This window comes from Neltuma alba, unplaced genomic scaffold (genome assembly GCF_004799145.2).
Source record: "Neltuma alba isolate B1F8T4 unplaced genomic scaffold, ASM479914v2 tig00010134_pilon, whole genome shotgun sequence".
NCBI lineage: Eukaryota > Viridiplantae > Streptophyta > Magnoliopsida > Fabales > Fabaceae > Neltuma > Neltuma alba.
In genome coordinates, this window is record NW_021635082.1 from 1,038,818 (window position 1) to 1,059,495 (window position 20,678).

Here is a 20,678-nt window from a genome sequence, read left to right on the forward strand (position 1 = left end):
ATTAATTACTCTAAAAATATATGTATTTCACGTTTAAAATCTTTAAAGAAAATTAATATTTTTCTGTTAGCCAAAAAAAATTCATTTTTCTATAAACATATTTAATATTATGTTTTATAAATATATATACACATTTTAATTATGTATTAATTATATTATCTTATATATTATTAATTATGTTAGTAAAAAAATTTTCATTAACAATTTTATTTCTTCAAATCAAAATATATCATAAAATCTATTTCTTATATAATTATCATATTAACTTATACCCTTTTTGGTAATTTTGACATGTAAAAAGTGCTTCTGGTAATAACTATCCAAACACTCTCACTTCTTAGAATCACTTTTTCTCAGAATCTATTCTCCACAAAATCTATTTTCCACAGAATCTATTCTCCAGAATCACTTTTCCAAACCACGGTTTGGTTTCATCCAAACACACCCTTAGTCTCTTGGAAGGAGCATTTCCACCATCCTTGTTTCGTGTATTTCACATCAGCCCAATTTTCCTTCTCTTCACCACACGGTCAACATGATGATTGTGTAAATCCAAGTCTTTTCACATCATGACGTTCTTGAAAATTTTTCTACTATATTTCTTATGGAGCGTATTCAATGACACAGATCACTTACAACATATCAAGTTATTATAATATACCCTTTGCTTGTGACTCGATGAGAAAACCACAAGCATATTGCATAGGCAGGTACATACAGGTTCTTCTTATTAGAATTCTACAAATTCAATACGCTTCAGAGACACATTAACTCTCTATTCACATGCATCTTCCGGACGGAAAATGTCAGCATTAAAAGTTATTATTTATACACACAGCTAAGTTATTTTCTCCCCACAAAAATATGGTTGACACCTGCAGTCAGCCACCGTGTAATATCTTCTAATATGATTTCTCTGCAATTGCCAGTTACCAGTTGCTACCACCATTTCATTTGGTGGGCATTTATGACCTATAGATACAATATCTTCATCATTGCCAGGAATCCAACCTTCATTACTGTAAAATTCATTGATACTTGCTGCCTTGTACTGTGCACGTTCCTCTACTGCGTGTGAAATTTCACATTGCCTTTTCTGATTTGCCTCAGTTAAAAATGGAAGGCAGATTACCATGGTTCAGAGTTGTTATTGAAATAGTTTCTGACATAAGATGGACGACTCCATCCTTCTTCCATCAAGATAAGATCTAAGCGCATAATCAGCTTATCCACCGCTTCTTCTTCTATGCTGCTCGCAGAGCTTGACGACTGTGTCTGCATGGATGAGCTCTACAAAAAAAAATAAAACGGAACTCATTTCATTTGGGTTGCCTGGAAAAGCTGTCATTTTGTGCGCGTGCATCAAGTAGGTTTGAGATAGTACCTTCATATCCTTGTAATGTTTCATATATTCCAGGGCCTGTTCATAAAGTCCACAATGATAGAGAAGAGATCCATAGTCTCTTAACTCATTTGCATCAGATTTCAGAAGGATTATACGTTCGCAAGCTGAAAAGGCAGGGAAAAATTGACATGTAAGCCAATATGCTCTCTTGGATAGCTGATGGTAAACTTCTACAGGCAAATATTAAAGGTATATCGCATGTTAAGATATTACAGTTGGTACATCGCAGGTAGTTTCAAGTACCATTATTCAAGATCAGCAACGAACAAGACACACATGCAACAATATGCATTTATTGAGTGCTTAAGTCTACAACTCTTCCAGAACTGTGTAATGTAGTATTTAACCTTAGTTATCTAAATTGACAGAATCCTTTTTCTTTTGCTCTAGACCCCAGTCTCGACCCCTCACCAGGATCAGTTCTGCTGAAAAACAGAGTGAAAAAGGGAGGAAACATGGGGTTATATCCGACTTCCTGCTCCTTCAAACTAGCACCTTGAAGAGACAGTTTGGTTTCTAGTTACATCATAAGCCTAAGTAATCAACAATCACAAACATTTTTTCCCCTACTCTTGCAACTTTCCTCATTAAACGCATGCTTAACACATCAAATTTGGGTGCCACCAACACATCTTATCAGTAGAAACAGGGGTGGCCTTTCCTTCAGGATTGGTTTTTGGGTTTCCTTTTTTTTTTTTTTCCTTTTTTTTGGGTAAATTGGGAGGGAGGGCGGAGGAGTTTGATTTATATGGAGAACCTCTGCTCATTCTCCAGGTGCCAGAATATTTGGAGATGATAACGGAAGGAGAAGGCAAAACATATTCATACCGGCCAGTGAACGTCTCATGTCCCCTAAACGTACGCTGGTCCAAACACCTCGGTCTAGCCTATGTTGAGCAGCCTTAGCAGAGGCTAGTTGAGAGCCACTGCAGTTGACCAACTTTAGAATAAGTTCACATATTAAGTAGTACAATTAGAACAAATAACAAGTCAGATAATTATTATATAAAATACCTTTCTCCAATAAAATCTGATCTGTCAACACAATTAGCAGCATGTGCTGCCCTTAAGAATAAGCTTTTGGTTCGATCATGTTGAAAAGGCCAGAATGCATGCTTGAGATTATTCAGGATCTACACAGAGGCTAACATGAGTTCCTAAAAGGTAGACTAATGCAGCTAAGTAAATAACCTAGTTCAACAAAGATTTTGAAGCAGACACAACAAGATACTACAAGAAATAACCTGTCACTAAATTGCAAATAAATAACAGGTTTTTAAGATTTGAGTCAATCAACATTATTGTCAGTACAATAGCTACATTGGCTTTGTTTTCCCCAAATCTGAAGTAAAAGTAATTTTACATTTTAAATGCTGCATTGATGATGAACTGATATATATATATATATATATATATATTTATATATAGCTTGGAATATATGTCACTGCAGCTTCTGTTAGTCGCATGCTTTCTTATTAAAGATGTTACATTGAACCAAACTATGGTTTAGAAAATAACTTTTGGAGAATAGATTTTAGAAGAACGAATTTTGAGAATAGATTTTAAAAAAAGTGATTTTGATAAAATGAGAATGTTTAGATGGTTGTTATTAGAATCTCTTTTTTTCATGTACAAATTACTAAAAATGACATAAGTTAATATAATAATTAGATAAAAATGTATTTTAATTTATATTTTTGTTAGAAATAATAAATTTGTAAATAATAAATGATATATGAAAAAAAAATTAATTAATATTACCTCCGATTCTTAGTATGAGACCTAATTGAATATTCATATTGATTTTGAATATAAGATAGCAATTTACCTTGTCTCACACATTTATTTATTTTTTTCTCAAAGTAGTCCTCCTATTAATTTGCACACGTTAAATGTTCTGTCAAATAGTAGTCTCAATGCACATCATTAACAAGTATTTGAGAGAATGCAACACCTATTTATTATAAATAAATAATTTAACTAATTTTCTTAAAGTTGACAAATTAGTTGTTTAGCTCTTATATTAAGGATTAAAGGTAATAATTGATACATGTATATATTTTTATATCCCAAATCATGATTTTATACTTTCAAAAGCAAAAAAAATTTACTTCATGAAAAACCATGGTTTTATACCCAAAACCATGGTTTTCAAATCAAAAGTGATTTTGGCAAAAAAATTAAGGTGTTTGGTTACTTTTATTCAAACCATGGTTTCAAATTTAAAATTGATTTTGAGAAAAAATGTGCTGTTTGGATAATTTTCTCTCAAAACCATGGTTTGAAGAAATATCCAAACACCCAATCGAACAATAAACAAGAAAGAAGCTTCAAAGTCCACAAAATACCAAGTAGTATATATTATACCACTACCAAAAGCAAGCTTATAAACATATTTTTGAAGGAAATAAATTGAATCTATTCCGGCAAAGACAGAAAGCAAGTGGCTACAGTTGTTTGGGTGTTAACAAATTAGCAAACAGAAAATCCATTGCCATAAAATTGTAGAAGACAACATGGCAAAGCATTGGATATATAGAACAAAGAAAGTTAAAGGAACAACGTAGCAGCAATCACAAATCACCTCATATAACAAGTTTTCTGAAGTCATTATGTGCGCTTGGTCTGATTCCTTGCTTTTTTGTTTATTGTAACCTCTGGGAAGGCCATGATCATCGCGAGGAAAGAAAATTTCAGCATCAAAGTTCACAAGACCCCATAGACGAAGCATTTTCAGAATTTCTGAGTATATAAGTGCAAGCATTGCAGCTGATCCTGAACGATGTGTCAAAACCTGCTCAACATATTACTGTAAATATACTAAATAATTTATTCATAATAGGCTTCCCTTAAGGGAAAATTGCAAAAAAAAAAAAAAAAACCGCCAAAATAGAAAAATTGCAAATAGGTGCCCGTTACAATATTATTATAGGTTTTGACAACAATAGTATATGTTTTGACAACAATTTTTTTGAATTGGTCCTTGTGTGTAATTTTTCAATTTCAGCAGTCTTTTTTTGTGATTTTCCCTTCCCTTAAAGAATTACCAAAAGATATCAGCAATATATAAATTATACAGAGTGAAGATATAGGGCTTGTGACTCCATCTGACTTGAACTGGTTCTTCGAAAACCCTGTGAAGAATAAGGAGGTGTTAGAGAAAAGGCCATTATGATTAGAGGCAGAAATTGTCCCCAAATTTTGATGAAGCACTATGCGATCAATCAATTTAAGAATCATAAAATGGCCAAAAATCAAATTCTTCAGCTCAGAAAAAAGCAGAACATGTAAGAGCAGTATTCATTACTATTGAACTATTGTGCTTAAGTAGATTTTGTGGCTGGGACTAGACTTAGGCATAGTTTCTTACATCATTTTCTGTAATTATGGAGTACATATCTTAAAGGAGTTTTGAGCAGACAGTGCATGTCACAAGCAGCTAAATATACAGTTGTCAAATAATCAATCTTTATCTGTTAATGTAATGCTGAGCCTGAGATGAATCAAACAATGCATTGGAGAAATATTATAAGTTTGGATAATCAGTCTAAGGCGTGTAGGTCTCTTTATTGATTCAAGATAATTTGCTATTTCCATCTACAGAATCCTTAGTAGTCCATTCAATGCTACACTTGGCCTGTATCATTAAAATCCATGAATATACCTTGTGACCATACAGATATCTTTCTAAACTCTCTAAAAAATTCTCTGGGGATGAGTCAAATGATGGGCTGTAGTGAGGACAGTAGTCCATTGAAAGATCATCCAATCTTTCTATGAAAGCATCGACCGGGAGTGGAACAGACGAATGTGATACAAGAGAATCATCCTCGGCACCTATACATAAAGCAGTTCTTCCCAGGTCAACGCATCTGTTGATGCTGATACTGGTTTCCCTCTCGACAACACAGAATTTCTGAATCTGTAAGCAGAATTCCTTCCTGGCTTCCTGCTCATTCACCATTGATGCATCAAATCAATACCTTCTTAATACTTGAAATTCAAAAGCCAAATTCCGATATTTAGAATAAGTAAGGTAAAATATGCTTTTTCCATCAAAAAAAGGCGAGGTATGCTTGAAATCAACATGACAAATCAATTATACGTCAAATGAATCAAAATCACATGAATTGCGTTAAATTATCACATTAATGCACAAGAAGAATTTAAAAAAAAAAAAAAACACTAAGCAAATTAAAAAAATACTAACAGAAAAGTTCAATGCTTGAAATTCAGCTGAAATCAAAGAAATAGAGGTTCCAATTTTCACATGAATCTACATCTCGAAATCAGAATAAATTATCAAATCAACTTCCGTAGGGAGGAATCGAAAACACAAAACTGGGTAAACAAAAATGAGAAAATTGAAGGAAGAAATGAGAATTACTCTGGCATGAGTAGTGTCGATTCCAGAGGAATCAAGAGTATCGTGCAAGACGAGCTTGAGGTCGCAGGGAGCATACTGTAAATCGGAGCCACCATGACAGACAACTCGAGCAGACGAAGAAGAAGAAGTAAGTGGAAATCGAAAAGAGAAAAAGTGGAATTTGGAAGAAGGGAATGGAGCCAAAGAATTCATCGCTCACCCTCCGGCCGGAAGCCTCAATAAACTGGGACGATGACAGACAAATAACTGAACAACAGATATCTTATCATCACTAATCCTCTGTCAACGTCAAAATAAAATCTTTCGATAACGCTAATTAATTATCATTAGGACTAAATATTACACCCCATCTTTAATATAATATTTAATTAAAACTTAAATTTAATCTTAAATATAAATCTCAATTCATTTTTTTTTTCATATTTTCTCAAAAGATTCTTATTGATTGTTAAAGATTCCTACCAATAAATAATTCTAATAATCTAATGCATATAAATGAAGATAATATTTTAAGAAGAACAGTACATATTTGTAATAAATAATCAATTTAACTAATTTTTTTAATTAGTTAACTAATTTTTATATTAAAAACCAAATATAATAATTAATTAGAAGAAATTAAAAAACAACTTACCTAATTATTTATAAAAAATGTGCGTTATTTTTCGGACAAAACTTATGTCAAGTGCCTTAGGTCCATTAAGTCCAGTTAACCAATTAGGTACTGCAACCTGGATTATTTTTCCCAAATCAGCCCTTAACCCCTTAAACCGTAGTTTGCCACTAAAACTTTAGGGAAAAACAAGTAAAAAAAGAAAAACGAAGAGAGAGCCAAATCGGAGGGGCGTAAGAGTTCCCCATGAAGACAATGACAACTTTGAAGAAACCTCATTCAGATCCTTGGGAAATTGAAACTTGCCTGAGTTTCTTAATGAATTCAACTAGGCCTGACAAAACTCCATTATTATCAATAAACCTATTAAAGGTAATAATTTCCTGCTGTTCTTTTGTATATTTCGAATCCAATTTTTCTCCTCCAATAACCATTTTGCCGCGTAATCATAATTTGTTTTTGCTTCCATAGCTTCATTCCCCAACAACGATGCTTTAGAGGATAAAGGAAGAGGGTTATTGAGAGAAGAATCTGTAAAGCAACTTTCTTTTGGTTTTTCGATAATCTCTTCCTTCGACACAGTAGGATGTCTTCCTCCGCCGCCATGAGCATCTTGATGTCCCCATTCCATTTTTTTATTCCTCCATACACTGGATATTGATCTTACTTTGACAGAGCCAGGCCATCGGAACTTTTAAAATTGCCGTTGCCATTGTTGGGAACTCCGACTTTGCTTTCTTTAGTCCTTGCTCTCATCGCAACTCCTCCCATTTTTTTCTTAAATTTTTTTTTTCCAGAAATTTTAGTCGACTAACGGCAGCTTACGGGGTTAAGGGCTGATGTGGAAAAATAATTGAGGTGGCAATTTTTCATTGGCTAACTGGACCTAATGGACCTAAGTAACTTGACCTAAGTTTTCTCCTTATTTTTCTTAACTTTTTCTTGCATTGAAAACTGCTTCCCCATAAAAAAAAACCTTTATAATATAATGAAGAGAGTTAAAACGCATAAAAATATCATTCCATTGTTTTTGGACCAGCAAAGTGTGGCAATGATTAGAGAATTCAAACCTATAATTGACGAGGCAATTTAATTTTTTGTCTTTTAATTAAATAAAATAAAAAATGTTTTATCCTTTTCTTCTCTTTTTACTAAAACCAAAACAAAAAGATGTTTTCATCTTATAAATTTGGTTTTTATGGCCAACTATCTTTTGAGTTCCGTTTAATTATTTTCTTCCTTTTTTTTTTTGCCTGAAGTTCCGTTTGATTATAAATTTTCAATTTGAATATCTTTAGATTCTAATTTTATATAGTTGATTTCTGTATAATTAAGTCATGCGTAAATAATTATAAAAATATATTACTTTACCAAAAAATAAAAATGTGTTATATTTATTTACATATGACCTAAAATTTATTTATATAAGGAAATTACATATAATGTTTTACTAGGAAGAATAAAAATAATTAATAAAAGAAATTTATATTTTCAAGTTTTGACGATTAATTAAGAGATAATTTGCACATTGTTCAATTTATAAGAGATGTTTATATAATTTAATTCTTCATTCTTTATTTTTATTTTGTAAAATAAGTTAATAATGGCATCAAATTATAAATAAGCAATTTAACCATAGCAATAAATTACTACCTTCATTCATTAATATAAGAGCTAATTTGACATTCAATTTTGCACTACAAGAAAAACGCTATTTTACACCCCCTAATCTACGCCGGTTATTATGCTAATAGTGTAATAAATGAGGTTGTGACATTTTTGTAAATAACGATATAATATTTAAACTAGTTATTTCCACACACAGTGTCATTATTACTTTTTACATCAAATGTTAACCCAACCTTGTAATCCCAATTAAATAACATCAGTAATTGTAGACAACTGGTATTTTTAATCTTTACATCAGCTTATCTATTGCCATGTCGTTTTCCCGAAATAATCTGAACTCGAATGGTCACCAATCATATCCTATCACTATTATTTAAGCTGAGAAGCCAACTGTCCTTCTTGTTCTCCATCTTTTTTGTCCATGTCGGCAGCCTTATAATGGTGAAACGACAAAAAAACTATTCCAATCCATACTTCATCTTTCCCTCCTCCCCTCCCATTACCCTCCGCCACCTTCCTTATTACCCTCTCCTCCTTCCTTGCCTCTCTCTCCTTTGCCTCTTCTTGACCAGCTACTTCAAAGAGTAGCGACGATTGATCTCGACCTCCACCATATAGTGGCTCATTTCTACGCCTTCAACAATAAGGTTAACCTCCTACTCAATGACAAGTATATCGAGTATGATGACATAAATGACCTTTCTACTGCCTCCTCTTTGTTATTCGGTGAAGAAGTCTCCTCCTCTTTTAGCTATTAGTTTATTTTATTATTGTAAAATATAGTTCTTTTTTTAAAAAAATATTTTGTAAAAGCGGCATCCCCACCAATATAAATATATAATGATATTTTGTGATGATCTTGTATTGTTTCTTTATTTTAATACATTTTTCTATCCTCCAATCTCTGACAATGAACCCTAAAACTAGTAAAAATATCATCTTCTTTGGCTTTACATTGGTCATCTTGTGTTTGATGTAAAATGAGTTTTCAACACTGGATTTAATGTCAACCAGTGTTAACATTTTGCCGTAGCTATAAATAATGCCCTCTTGTCTTCAATTCACTTATGAAGAGGCATGCTCTCAAAAAGAAAAGATGGAAATGGCATTGAGTGCTCAATTCCTCTTCTGTCACTTGCCTTTATTGTCGCCGTCCATTGCCTCTGCTGTTCTTTTCTCACCATAGGTATCATCATCGCTGTTCTATTTTTTTATTGACCCATTTGCCTAAACCCTAATACAAGTCTATTTCTGTTCGAGATCAACTTTGAATTTGTCCATTAAAGGTTGCAATAAGCTGCCTAAGGCTTGAGATATTGTTGCCATATTTGGTCTATTAAAGAAGATGAAGAACTCTGCCGAGTATTTGTCATTCAAGTATGATATCTGAATTGGAGTACCTTAAATGACCAAGTACTTGTCAGAGATCTAGTTCATCCTTACAAAAGAGTTGGCCTTTGTTTTCTTTCTCCTCATCGACTATTAATAGCTCATCTTCCTTTGTTTTTTTCCTCTCTAGTGAGATATTTTCCTAAAGTATACTACCAGTTAATTCTTAACTGTTAGACTATTTTGTGTTTTCATAGTTTATTTTGTTTGTACGAAAAAAAAATTCAATCATCAAAAGAATTAGCTAGTATAAAAAAAATTAAAAAAAGGGTTCACTTCTTAGACTGTCTACTTCTTAAACCATCAGTCTAAGAAGTGAACTTTTTTTTATTTAAATTTTTAATGTTTACACTAGTTGGTACGATAATCGTAGTTGAAATCATAGTTTTTTACATCAGTTAGAAAAATAACGTAAAAAGTGTGAGCTTTTATCACCACCTTTTTCTACACCAGTCATCTTTTCCATGTCAAATACCCATTCTAATCGATGTAAGTTTTAAATATAAAAGTACAATCCATTTTGTCTTTTATATTTATTCATTTTTTCTCAAAATAGTTCTTGTAGTAGTTGCACATGTTACATGATTAGCAAGAGTATTTTAGGAAAGACAACATATATTTATTACCAATAACTAACTTAATTAATTTTTTTTACTCTACCTGAATTAATCAACTAGTTCTTATACTAAGATGGGAGAGAAATATGGGAGAGAAAACTCATATGAGATTTTCAGATTTTTTCTTTTTAATGTCATAAAATATCGGTATTTATGTCTTTGCTTTTTTTTTTTTTATTCATTGTTGTCAGTTGTAACAGCAAAAATATCCTCATATTCCTCCATAAACATTGGTGGCGGATGTTTCTTACTTAAAGATTTTTATTTTGGCGTTACGTACGTGTTTCCTGAGGGCCGCTCATATATTTTGTTGCCTTTCCATGATAAATATCCTATAATCGTAACTTTCACATAGATTTCATCCATCTATAATCCATTCTCAAAATTGTCAAACGAAAATTACTTTACTCAAATTTTTTTCAACTCTAATGTGTTATGCTGTGTTTGAATTTTGAGTAAATTTGCAAATTCTTAAATCCTAATTTGATCATTTATACCTCAGTTAAAATTTTACTTATGAGGATTTTGAAACTTAAGAATCATTTTTTAATCATTTTTTCAATATAAATATCTGAACATTCACATTTGAACACTTGTTTTTTGTTTTGTTTTTTGCATTATATGACTAAGTAAACCAGATGGCTTGGTAGTCATAATTCTTTTGGTGGCCATTGGAGGGTGGAGGTCCGGCTCCTAACACTTAGGTAGTCTACTGCCAGAGGTCAAAGCTTCGACCGGCCGATCGCCAAAACTCTATTTGTGATTGTCCTTTTCTTTGAAAAAAAAAAATAATGCAGGCACATAGTTGTCTTTTCACTCATTTTTTAATTTTAAGCCAACTGAAATTCTCATTTTGAAAATGTACCCTTACTCGACCCAACGAGGGACCCATGGCCATCCATGTTATGTGACCCGTTGCTTGGTGAGAGTATAGGGTATCGGTACCCTTTTTTCTTTTTTCAATATATAAAATATGTATTTTTCTCTGATAATTTGTAATAAATTATCCCATGGATTGAAACTGGTGAAACTATCTTCTTAGAATGTAACATGTGTATAATCAACATAAATAATTAAAAAAAATTATACATTTATAACACAACCTATATTAAAACCTGGGTTAATATGCGTTCAGCACCCCGAAGTATTTTGTCATATGTGTCTAATATCTTAAGATATTTTGTGGTACATCTAGTATTCTAAAATATTTTTCAGATCTATCCAATGCCCTACAATATTTTGTGACATAACTTTTGTCTTAAAATATCAATTTTTTTAAAAACAATTGTGCTTTTAAAGTATTAATTCATGTATAATTTAATTTCAGCATTAACTCCTCAAAAGATTTGTTAAATAAATATATATCAAGTACTATAAAGTATTTTTAAGGTACTAGATGCATCTAAAAAAAATACTTTAAAATACTATACGCATCATAATAATTTAAAGTACCTAATGCACTTGAAAAAATGTTTCAGAGTACTAAACATACCACAAAATACTTCAGAGTACTAACAAAATATTTCAAAATACTAGATGCACGATAACCATTAAAACTTTACACTTAAGCTTAAAATAAATTTTTAAATTTTTTTGCCAACAAAATTTTTTTTTAATTAACTATTACGTTTACAATTGAATGGAACATTATCATTTATGATTGTTGTTAGTAAACTGAAAAAAATCCTACCTTCCCAGTAAACTGAAAATTAGGATGGTCAAACTAAATTCTTAATTAATCATCAATGTCAAGAAGAAAAGAAAGCATTTGATTCAAATTTGCACAAACCACCTACTTATAAGAACAACTAATCATCAAATAAATGAAGCTACTTTTTTTGGTTGCATTCTCAATTTTAAAACATTTTCTTAGCAAAAATTAAACCAGACCATTAGGGATAAAGCTAATTAATTCGAAAATGAAGAAACCAGACTCAAGGTTGAAACGAGTAAGGAGGTAAATTAAAATTTAGGGGGGGGGGTAAAAAGACATTTAAGTTGTAATATAACAAAAATTACACATAAGACCCAATATTTATTATTGATTTACAATCACAAAGGGCCATGCATAAACAATTAAACGTTACTCTTCCGGTCTTTAATATAAGACATATTTAACTAATTTGATTAGATCAAGAAAATTAGATAAGTTAGTTAAATTATAAGAAATATGATATATTTTTCTTAAAACACCATAATCATCTTTCTTAATATCCTTCTCCCCTTACTTATTTGATTATAGTTGAGAGAGTATCTATAAGAATAATTTAAGAAAATTAACAAAAATGAGAAATAAATCTTGTATTTAGAATTAAAATTAACTTAACAATTAGGTCCTATATTAAGGATCGGAAGAATATAACTAGATTGAAGAACTAAAAGATTCAAGTACAAGGAACTAGGAAGTAGGAACCAAATCCTCATCGGAAGTGCAAAACCCAAAAGGAGAAAAAAGCGGGAGAGACCTATCAGGAAGAGTCATAGCACTTATACACAACAATACATCACGCCTCTCTCCAGTTTCTCCTCGCTCAAAACAACTTCAATCCCCAGCTTGCATGCTTTTTGACAAATTCATATTCAAGGTTAACATGCCAACAAGTCATAGTTCATTTTTTAATCTCAACCGTGATTTGAAGAGGCAAAGGCCCACACCATGGTACCAGAATTTCACACAGAAACCGCAGTGTTCAAGGATATGCCTGAGCACCAGAAATATATGTAGCTTCAACAGATGCAGATGCTTCTTCAGCAAATTCTTCCCATGAATCAGTGGATAATATGACGAAATCTGCAAATTTTCCTGGAGACAAGGACCCCGCATAATTTTCGAGGAAACTTGCACGAGCAGCAGAGATTGTGTACCTATCAAGTTTTGTGTTAGACTCTCCAATCGCGTCTTGGTAGAAGTAGTTTGGTTTCAACCATAAAGGGAAGGAGCATCATTGTCAGTTTAGCAAGCTGTTACCAGATCATTAAATCTAATCATCGATCCATTAAAGTATTTCTATTGCATGAAAAAGAATTTTCTTCGATAGAATTGCTCTAACAAATGTAAAAGTATAGACCAAACCAATCGTCAATAGACGAGTATAAATATCAAAAAGGAAACTTGCTCACACATCCACACCTACAGAGGGTTGCACATGCAACCTTTCTGGTCAAGGGAGGTGCTTGGTGCCACTAGAGCACTAAGCCACTGGCAACTGAGAACCTATAGGCCACTGGCACTATAAGAAGTTTGCAGCACATAGGGGAGAAAGAGGTACAACAATATGACCGCCAAATTCATATTGGAAATAATGCTAGAAGAAGCTATGTAAAATACAGAATGCCCAAGATAAGAGGGCCCCGCTAACCAAAAATCACGCATCAGCCTACCAAATTCATATTGGAAATAATGCTAGGTAGAACCTTGTCTTTTAACATGCCGTTAATTTATAGTTGAGCAAGGAATGAAAAGGCCTCGAGTATTTTTTTTTTTTGGGGGGGGGGGGATCATTGTCACAAAAGCTTCTGTTCATGCTCGTCAAAATTCCACATTGCTCAAGTCACGAGGAATTCAATTCCAGATCATGCCACAATTACTGCCATAGAACACCACCTTGCTAAGTTGAAATTAATCAAACAAGCCTGAATATGTTAACTCACTTGATTGGAGTAGTCGTAACTATGGCAATCTATGCATATCTTTTGGTGTATATGGCAATCAATTTAATCATAAAGCCCCCCCGGCCCCGCCCCCCGGGGGGGGGACTACTGCTCATATAAATCAGAAGAAATAGAATTAATACATCAACAAGCCAAATAAAACCTTAGGTACAGAACTATAGTGTTTCAAACGCTGCTTACCCTTTTATTGCATCCTCTAATGGGATGCACTCTGATGGAATCCAGGATTTTTCCCAAGTCGGAGGTCTTCTTGTCAATGCTGTTTTAATACCACTCAAGGGATTTATGTCTGCCACCTGTAAAATATAGACAATAGTTTGCAAAGCCCTAGAAAAAATCCTGTGCTATAAGAAACCTGAATATGTGCATGGCCATGAGAAGTTAACAGACGCCACATGCTTACTGGCCAGTCAGAGCCCATTGCCACTATTGCATTGCCATCTAAGAGTGACTTAAATAAATATGATTCCTTTTCAGCCCTATCCTTGCCAAGCTTTTTGCCAGCAGATTCAGCACCATTTAATATGAAATCTGGCTGTTGATTTGTTAACATGAAACAAACCTTGTTAACATGCATCCACGGAGAGGACAGAATCCATACGGTTTATATTACGTCACTTCAAGGCGAAGATAGTAATAAGCCAAATGGATGAAAAGAAATAAAGCAATGACAATTTCAGGGTACACTGAGTTATGAAAAGAAGAGTTTTGTGAGTTCCGAATTCTGCATTTTCAAATATCTGTTTTTTCATGGAAAGAAATGACCATACTTGATAAGCAATCTCATGAAGCATCTGTTTTCATAGCAGATTGATCAGGAAGAGTTATAGAGAGTAACTCCAATCTATTTACAGCAATAAAAAATAAGTAAAATTTTTACTAGTTCCATGCTCCCCTCAGCTGGGGAATGTATATAACAATCATCACCAGCTTAAATAAGTGAGCATCAAATTAGGTTCTTCGAATAGCTTTGGTCAGAACATCAGCTGTTAGGTGCATAGACGAACTCATGACTGTTCTATTTTTTTAATGATGAAATGCTGGTAAATTTTGACATTTTTGTTCTATCATGATGAACCATATTCTTTGCCATGCTTATTGCAGCTTGATTATCACAGTGATTTTATAGAACCTGAAATAGAGACTCGTAGTTCTTCACAGTTTTTGCTCAAGAGCTGCCATAATGCAGCTTTATGGACCAAGTTTAAAGGTAGATTTGGAAAGTAGACATTGGCTAAAACAATTAATTTCAACAAGGTCTATCTTCTTTTTATGTCACCTAAACAATGCTGACTTTTGGCCTCTCAAATATACTTCTATTTGCTATCCTAATTTACTTTTGACATGACGCTCCAGATATTTGTAAGGCAGTCAAATTGATTTCCAAAGAAACAGTACGATTGGATAGCATATTAGAAGAGAGAGGAAGTCAGAAAGAAAGAAACAAATCAGAGCTACTGGATTGAGCAAGTATGCTGCAGATTTTAGTCGATAGCCACAGCCATCCCAGTGGTCTTACAAAATTAATTTGTCCTAACATAATTTCTTTTAAGAAAAAAACATAAACAAAAAGCCCACAAGATAATTATTACTGAAAAAAGAAAAAAAACCTGCACAGATGCAATAACTCCTTGTTTGCCAAATCGACTGGGAGTTCCAGAAGCCAAATGCTGTGCGTGTTCAATCTGAAAGAAGAGTTTCAGTTGCTTCATAATAACCATATTAAAACATATAGAATGAATATTAAAACTTCCAAATCCTCAACTTGCAATGAGTAAACCGCAAATTATCTTTTTATTTTCATAGTTTATGAAAATAATACCCTGAATCTTCGATCTCTCATTCCATTTGTAGAAGCTACTAAACTATACAAGTCCAAGATCAGGTCATTTGCTCTGTCCCCAATAGCATGAATTGCAACCTAAAACAAATTAAAAGCAAAGCTTCCAGCCAGTAACTACGCTTTCATATGAGCTGATAATAAGACTTGTCGTGATAGAAGAAAAAGGCACCTGAAGACCAGACAGATCTGAATTCAAGGTCAAGTTGAGAAGGACTTCAGCATCTGTTACTTGCAGGCCATAGTTATCAGGCTCATCAATGTATGGCTGCAAACTTTGAAATACCACGGTAAGGAATCACATATAAATGATTTACGGAGAGCCGGGTGCTAAATTTCTATCAATGAAGGCACATGTTTAAATGTATATTATTGGTTAACGGGAACTGTGTGTGAGATTTTGAAAGCTCAGTTCTCACCTCATATAATAACGCACTACTGGAACCCAAAGACCCATCAGCAAATGCTTTGACACCACCCAAGTATACCCATTGGCTCAGGGCAAAGCCTGCTTTTTTAATAAGATCCTATGTAGGAAAATTGAGACTTCAGGTAACAATATGAGTGATGAGGTTTACTATACGTAAACTAGAAATAGCAGACAAATTTATCAACAACCAAATAAATGTACCAAGCATTAAGAAAAATGTAAAGGATTCATTGATTCTTGCATTAATGCAAAAGGGAGGAAAAAACTCTGGCAGGAGGTGGATCAAATGAGGAGATAACAATGCACATAAAAGATATGTAACATGAATGTGATAAAACAGCCATTGTGTAACATCTATATTATTCTAAGGAATTTCAGCTGAAATTTCTCTCTGCAATCTACACTGCATATGGTGGAGGATGATGAGAACTAGATAGGATTGAGACATGCTTTAAGTACGAGTCAGAATAGAATCATACACCTAAACGTGACCATGTCTCCATTGGAAAAAATAGACAAACTCGAACTTTCATTTTCAACAAGGAATCTGCCCATTGGTAAACATCTGAAAAATTTACCCAAAACAACAAAATAAGCAACAAAGTTAATAAAGGTCGTCCCAGATGAAAGACTTTTAGATACAGCATCACCTTATCTTTCTTTTCTTTTCTCCACTGGTAAAACGATATTTTCTCACCAGCTCAAGGTATTGTGAAAGTGAAATTATGCAAGCCTGAATCTTGAAGCACAGCTCAGCATTCAGTACAGCATAACTGCACGTTAAATCCATTTTCTTTCTTTCTTTTGTAATTTCCTTTGAAGTTTTCAACAATCTCTCCTTTATGGGAAATAATTACACTAGTGAAAATTGAAAAATTAAAATTGAAACCTGAAAAATCCTCCCAAGAAAGATTTGATGATCCCCCTGGAAGATATCTTCCCATGTCAACAACTGTTGTCACTCCCCTTGACAATGCAAGGTTGCTTACTCTAAGCAATGCTTCTCTCCTGTCATCAACTGAATCCTCTGGAACCTGGGATTCAACAAGTTTCTTTGCAGAATCGATTAGCAACCCAGTTGGTTCTGCAAGGTAACAAGTAACAACAATTCAATGCAATAATCAGTAATAACATGGTATTCAGAGACAAATAATCTTAAAATAAAATTTACAGCCCTAAAATTGGTATAAATTAATGAATGAACTATATAATGACACTAAAATATGTGGTAAAAACTTTAATGAATACATAAAGTAGACTGTCAAACAGGAGAGTGAAAACCTGCGAAGGAGAGTGGCAAAGATGAAGTGGATTAAAATGGTAAAAAGACTCGTGCTTTAATTACCCTACTTTGATAGTCACACGACATACTCCCAAAAGCAACATTAAAATGCAATAACTTAAGAGTTGGCTATCCAAGCTACTGGTTTTTGATATTCATGCGGTCATAGTATGCTTAATTTCTCAGCAGGACAAAGAAACAAGATGACAGGACATTCCAGAGTCATGTTTCATTAGTTCCAGAAAGCTCTGCACTTTCCCTATCAACGTATAACACTTTACTATTGTCTTATAATGACATAATCTGCTAGAATGATTAAAAGAAATTTACAAAGATATTAAATCATTACCTCCACTGGCAGTTCTCATTATAGTTCCTCCCTGTGGATCTTTTGAAAACTTCGTAACCCCAGCCAACTTTAGTGTCACTGAGTTAGCCAATCCCATGTGACCATCCGTTCTTGATAGCCAAACCTATTGTATATTTTGAATAGTATTACAATGCAGTGAGATTCAAATAAGATGGAGCATAACAGAAGATGTGACTCACAGGATTGTTTTGAGTAAAATCATCAATCCAAGAGGCACTGGGAAGATCTCCTCCCCATAGATCATTGTTCCATCCACCACCCAAAATCCAGGAACCTTGTTTTGAGCCTTTATTTGTGCAGGAAATGAATGATCTCATTAGACGTAAATTAATTTGGAAGCAAATCCTTTAATGATATCACTCCATATAATACATTCCACTTGATGAATGTATACATGTAGACTTAAAATCTTGATTTAAGCCTCTAAATATTGTATTTTTACTTGAAAGGGAAAAGACAACCCTTCAAAGGCTTATGTAAGTGGGTTCAACAAAAACAGAAGCAGCTAAAACTTTCTGGTTTCAAACTTTATATAATTCTAACTAAAACTAAAAGACCAAAATGAGGTTCGACATTTAATGGACCAAGAATTAATGAAAAGAGGGATAAAGGATGCCATATAACAGTGAAATTACCATCATTTTAAACTTTGTTTACTTGCATTAATCGTAAATTTATATGATATTTTTACTTTAGATCCTTCCAAACCAATTTCGTATATTGCAAACCATTTTGTATTGGGGCTCAAACTTCGACAATAAATGAACAAGTTTGGTCATCTTCATGTAAGTAATTTCATCTATACTAACTCCCTAAAATTAGGAAACATGCATACCAAAAAATAAAAATAAAAATTAAGACGTACTTTTTACGGCATCTTTGATCCTTTTAATAAATTCTTCCTTTTTGTTCACACCTCTCAGTTCCACCTGTGCCATCTGTATCCAACAGGTAGAATTTTAAAACAAGGAACAAAGAATAGGTTCAGAAACACAAGTGACATTATAGCTAATGGAAATAGCAATAGAATTCAAACAGAAGAAAACCATCAGTTAGATGGCATAAGCCTTAGTCTACAACAACTCCAAAACAAACTTGGTTTTGGAACGCAATTCTCATCCTCTGATTCATAGGAGGCTATGCATGCATGCATCTATCTTTAAGAAACAAGAATGCTAAAGAATGAAACTTTTGTAATTTATGGAATTTGAACAACTACGAAACGAGATAAGCAATTCTAGCAAATACCCCATAAGAAATTCATGATTCAAATCAACAAATGAAGTTTTAATGGCATTGAAGAGTAAAAGATTTGCTGTGTTGAAGAGTCCATGACAAAAGGTCTTAAAAAATTTCTATCAAAAGCGAAAAGCCAGGCAATAAGTTCAGGAAAAAACACTTAATAGACCACAGAATGCAAAGAAATTGGGAGTGAGAGCATTCTTATGGGCTTCTACCGAACCTGTAGTCCACCATTGATGAAATGCGCGTGGGAATCAATAAACCCAGGGACTACAACCTTTCCCCGAAGATCCAGCTCTTTAGTTCTATAATCTGCCAACTCCTACACAGTTCCCCCCCCCCCCCAACACAACTGGGGTCAGCAACAGTTGAAGTGCACGAGCACAAAATACAAGACTGTATGAACAAAATTACTTTTTCTACAAAGAAGAAAGTCAAGTATCAGGAACCTGGACAAATGAATAGTTCCCAACCCGAAGAACCCTTCCATTACCCACAGCCATGGAATCTGCAAACAGGAGAGACTCGTCGCTCGTATATATGACCCCATTTCTCACAATCAAATCTGCTCGTGGAGACAATGAGGACTTCCACCTGAGAAAATCTGCAATACTCAAAACATTAACTGAGACTTCCCATGAAATTATGTGTGTATGACTGATGAATTGAAGCGAGGAAGAAATTGGGATTACATTTACGGTCAAGAAGAGGAAGATAGGAAATGGCCAAGACGAGGACGATGGCAGCCGATAGAATCATGCGAATGTTCATACTTGGGAGCTGAACGGTGAGCAGTAAGCACTGTTCACTGTTCACTGTTCACTGTTCAGCTTCGCTTCCGTCTGCTTTTCAATTAAAAATTCGGGACCCTGGTAAAAATAAATAAATAAATAAATAATTCGGGACAAAGCCTTGCGTGGAAAATGAAAGCTAACCATATATAAGGAGAGACCCCTAATGCTCTCTCGGAAAAGACAGCATACCCATGATCCCTCCGCGGATAAAATGAGGAGAGAGGGGGACTGGCAGGCTAAGCTTTCGAGAAAATTTTACAAAATACTCCTCCGGTCCTAATTATAAGACCCAATTGACTTATTTGAAGAGATTAAGGAAGTAAATTAAGTTAATTATTTATAATAAATAAGTGTTGTTATTCCTAAAATATCCTTGCTAATTAAGTATATTGGCTAAAACTATCATTATTAGAAGGATTATCTTGGAAAAAATGCACAAATATAAGAGACAAAATGGGTTGGGTCTTATAATTAGGACCAAATAAAAAGTCAAATTGGGTCTTATAATAAGGACCGGAGGAGTATGTTGTTATTGGTAAGTTTTATATTGTCAAAACGTATTAAAGTATTGGGAAGATTTTGTAATTTTAAGTTTATTTTTGTGAGATTCTCCCTTTTTCAATGTTACTTTCTGATTCCCCCTTTTTCAACATTACTTTCTATTTTTAATATAAGAACTAGTTTGAAGATTAAACTTGACCCTAAATACTTTCTTCGTTTCAAAATATAAGCACCAAATAACTAAATTGCACAACTCAAAAAGTTTGATAAAATTGATTAAAGTAAAGATGATAAATATGTGAAAAAAAATGCAACTTATTTTCATAAAACATCCTTATTTATTTACAGAGAGGGTGAGTAGAAAAGAGAATAAGTGAAAAAAGATATGAGAACGGACAAGAAAGACATAATTAATTAGAAAAAATGCATCAAATGATTAAATGATTAATTGAATCCAAATTCCAAATTGTATCTTATAGGGGGAAAAAAGCTCTTTTAAAAATTTCA

The 20,678-nt window shown here is 33.4% G+C and overlaps 2 protein-coding genes across 2 annotated transcripts; both read right to left on the reverse strand.

Moving 5' to 3' along the window:
* Positions 1-632: 632 nt before the first annotated feature.
* LOC114754426 (uncharacterized) lies at positions 633-6,020 on the reverse strand. Its single transcript, XM_028943193.1, has 8 exons — positions 5,793-6,020; positions 5,070-5,354; positions 4,483-4,539; positions 3,990-4,199; positions 2,420-2,538; positions 2,234-2,331; positions 1,385-1,509; positions 633-1,290 (listed from the first exon to the last, which is right to left on the reverse strand). Exons 1-8 carry the CDS (start codon positions 5,982-5,984, stop codon positions 1,129-1,131), a joined length of 1,248 nt encoding a protein of 415 aa, XP_028799026.1. The 5' UTR covers positions 5,985-6,020; the 3' UTR covers positions 633-1,128.
* Positions 6,021-12,362: 6,342 nt separating this feature from the next.
* On the reverse strand, positions 12,363-19,739 carry LOC114754408 (protein LONG AFTER FAR-RED 3). The gene is made up of 15 exons (XM_028943175.1): positions 19,569-19,739; positions 19,326-19,480; positions 19,097-19,198; positions 18,500-18,572; positions 17,814-17,920; positions 17,614-17,737; positions 16,872-17,066; positions 16,462-16,547; positions 15,972-16,079; positions 15,725-15,820; positions 15,535-15,633; positions 15,323-15,397; positions 14,116-14,247; positions 13,893-14,008; positions 12,363-12,905 (listed from the first exon to the last, which is right to left on the reverse strand). Exons 1-15 carry the CDS (start codon positions 19,645-19,647, stop codon positions 12,731-12,733), a joined length of 1,722 nt encoding a protein of 573 aa, XP_028799008.1. The 5' UTR covers positions 19,648-19,739; the 3' UTR covers positions 12,363-12,730.
* Between the last annotated feature and the right edge of the window lie 939 nt (positions 19,740-20,678).

Excerpts from the sequence above, each read along its gene's own strand:
- LOC114754426 (XM_028943193.1), bottom strand. The coding sequence starts at position 5,984 with ATGAATTCTTTGGCTCCATTCCCTTCTTCCAAATTCCACTTTTTCTCT. Across the intron at positions 4,200-4,482 it reads AAGCCCTATATCTTCACTCT|GTTTTGACACATCGTTCAGG; the intron begins GTATAATTTATA and ends TATGTTGAGCAG. Across the intron at positions 2,332-2,419 it reads TCAGATTTTATTGGAGAAAG|TGGCTCTCAACTAGCCTCTG; the intron begins GTATTTTATATA and ends GGTCAACTGCAG.
- LOC114754408 (XM_028943175.1), bottom strand. The coding sequence starts at position 19,647 with ATGAACATTCGCATGATTCTATCGGCTGCCATCGTCCTCGTCTTGGCC. Across the intron at positions 19,199-19,325 it reads GGAACTATTCATTTGTCCAG|GAGTTGGCAGATTATAGAAC; the intron begins GTTCCTGATACT and ends GGAACTGTGTAG. Across the intron at positions 15,398-15,534 it reads TGAGAGATCGAAGATTCAGG|ATTGAACACGCACAGCATTT; the intron begins GTATTATTTTCA and ends CTCTTCTTTCAG.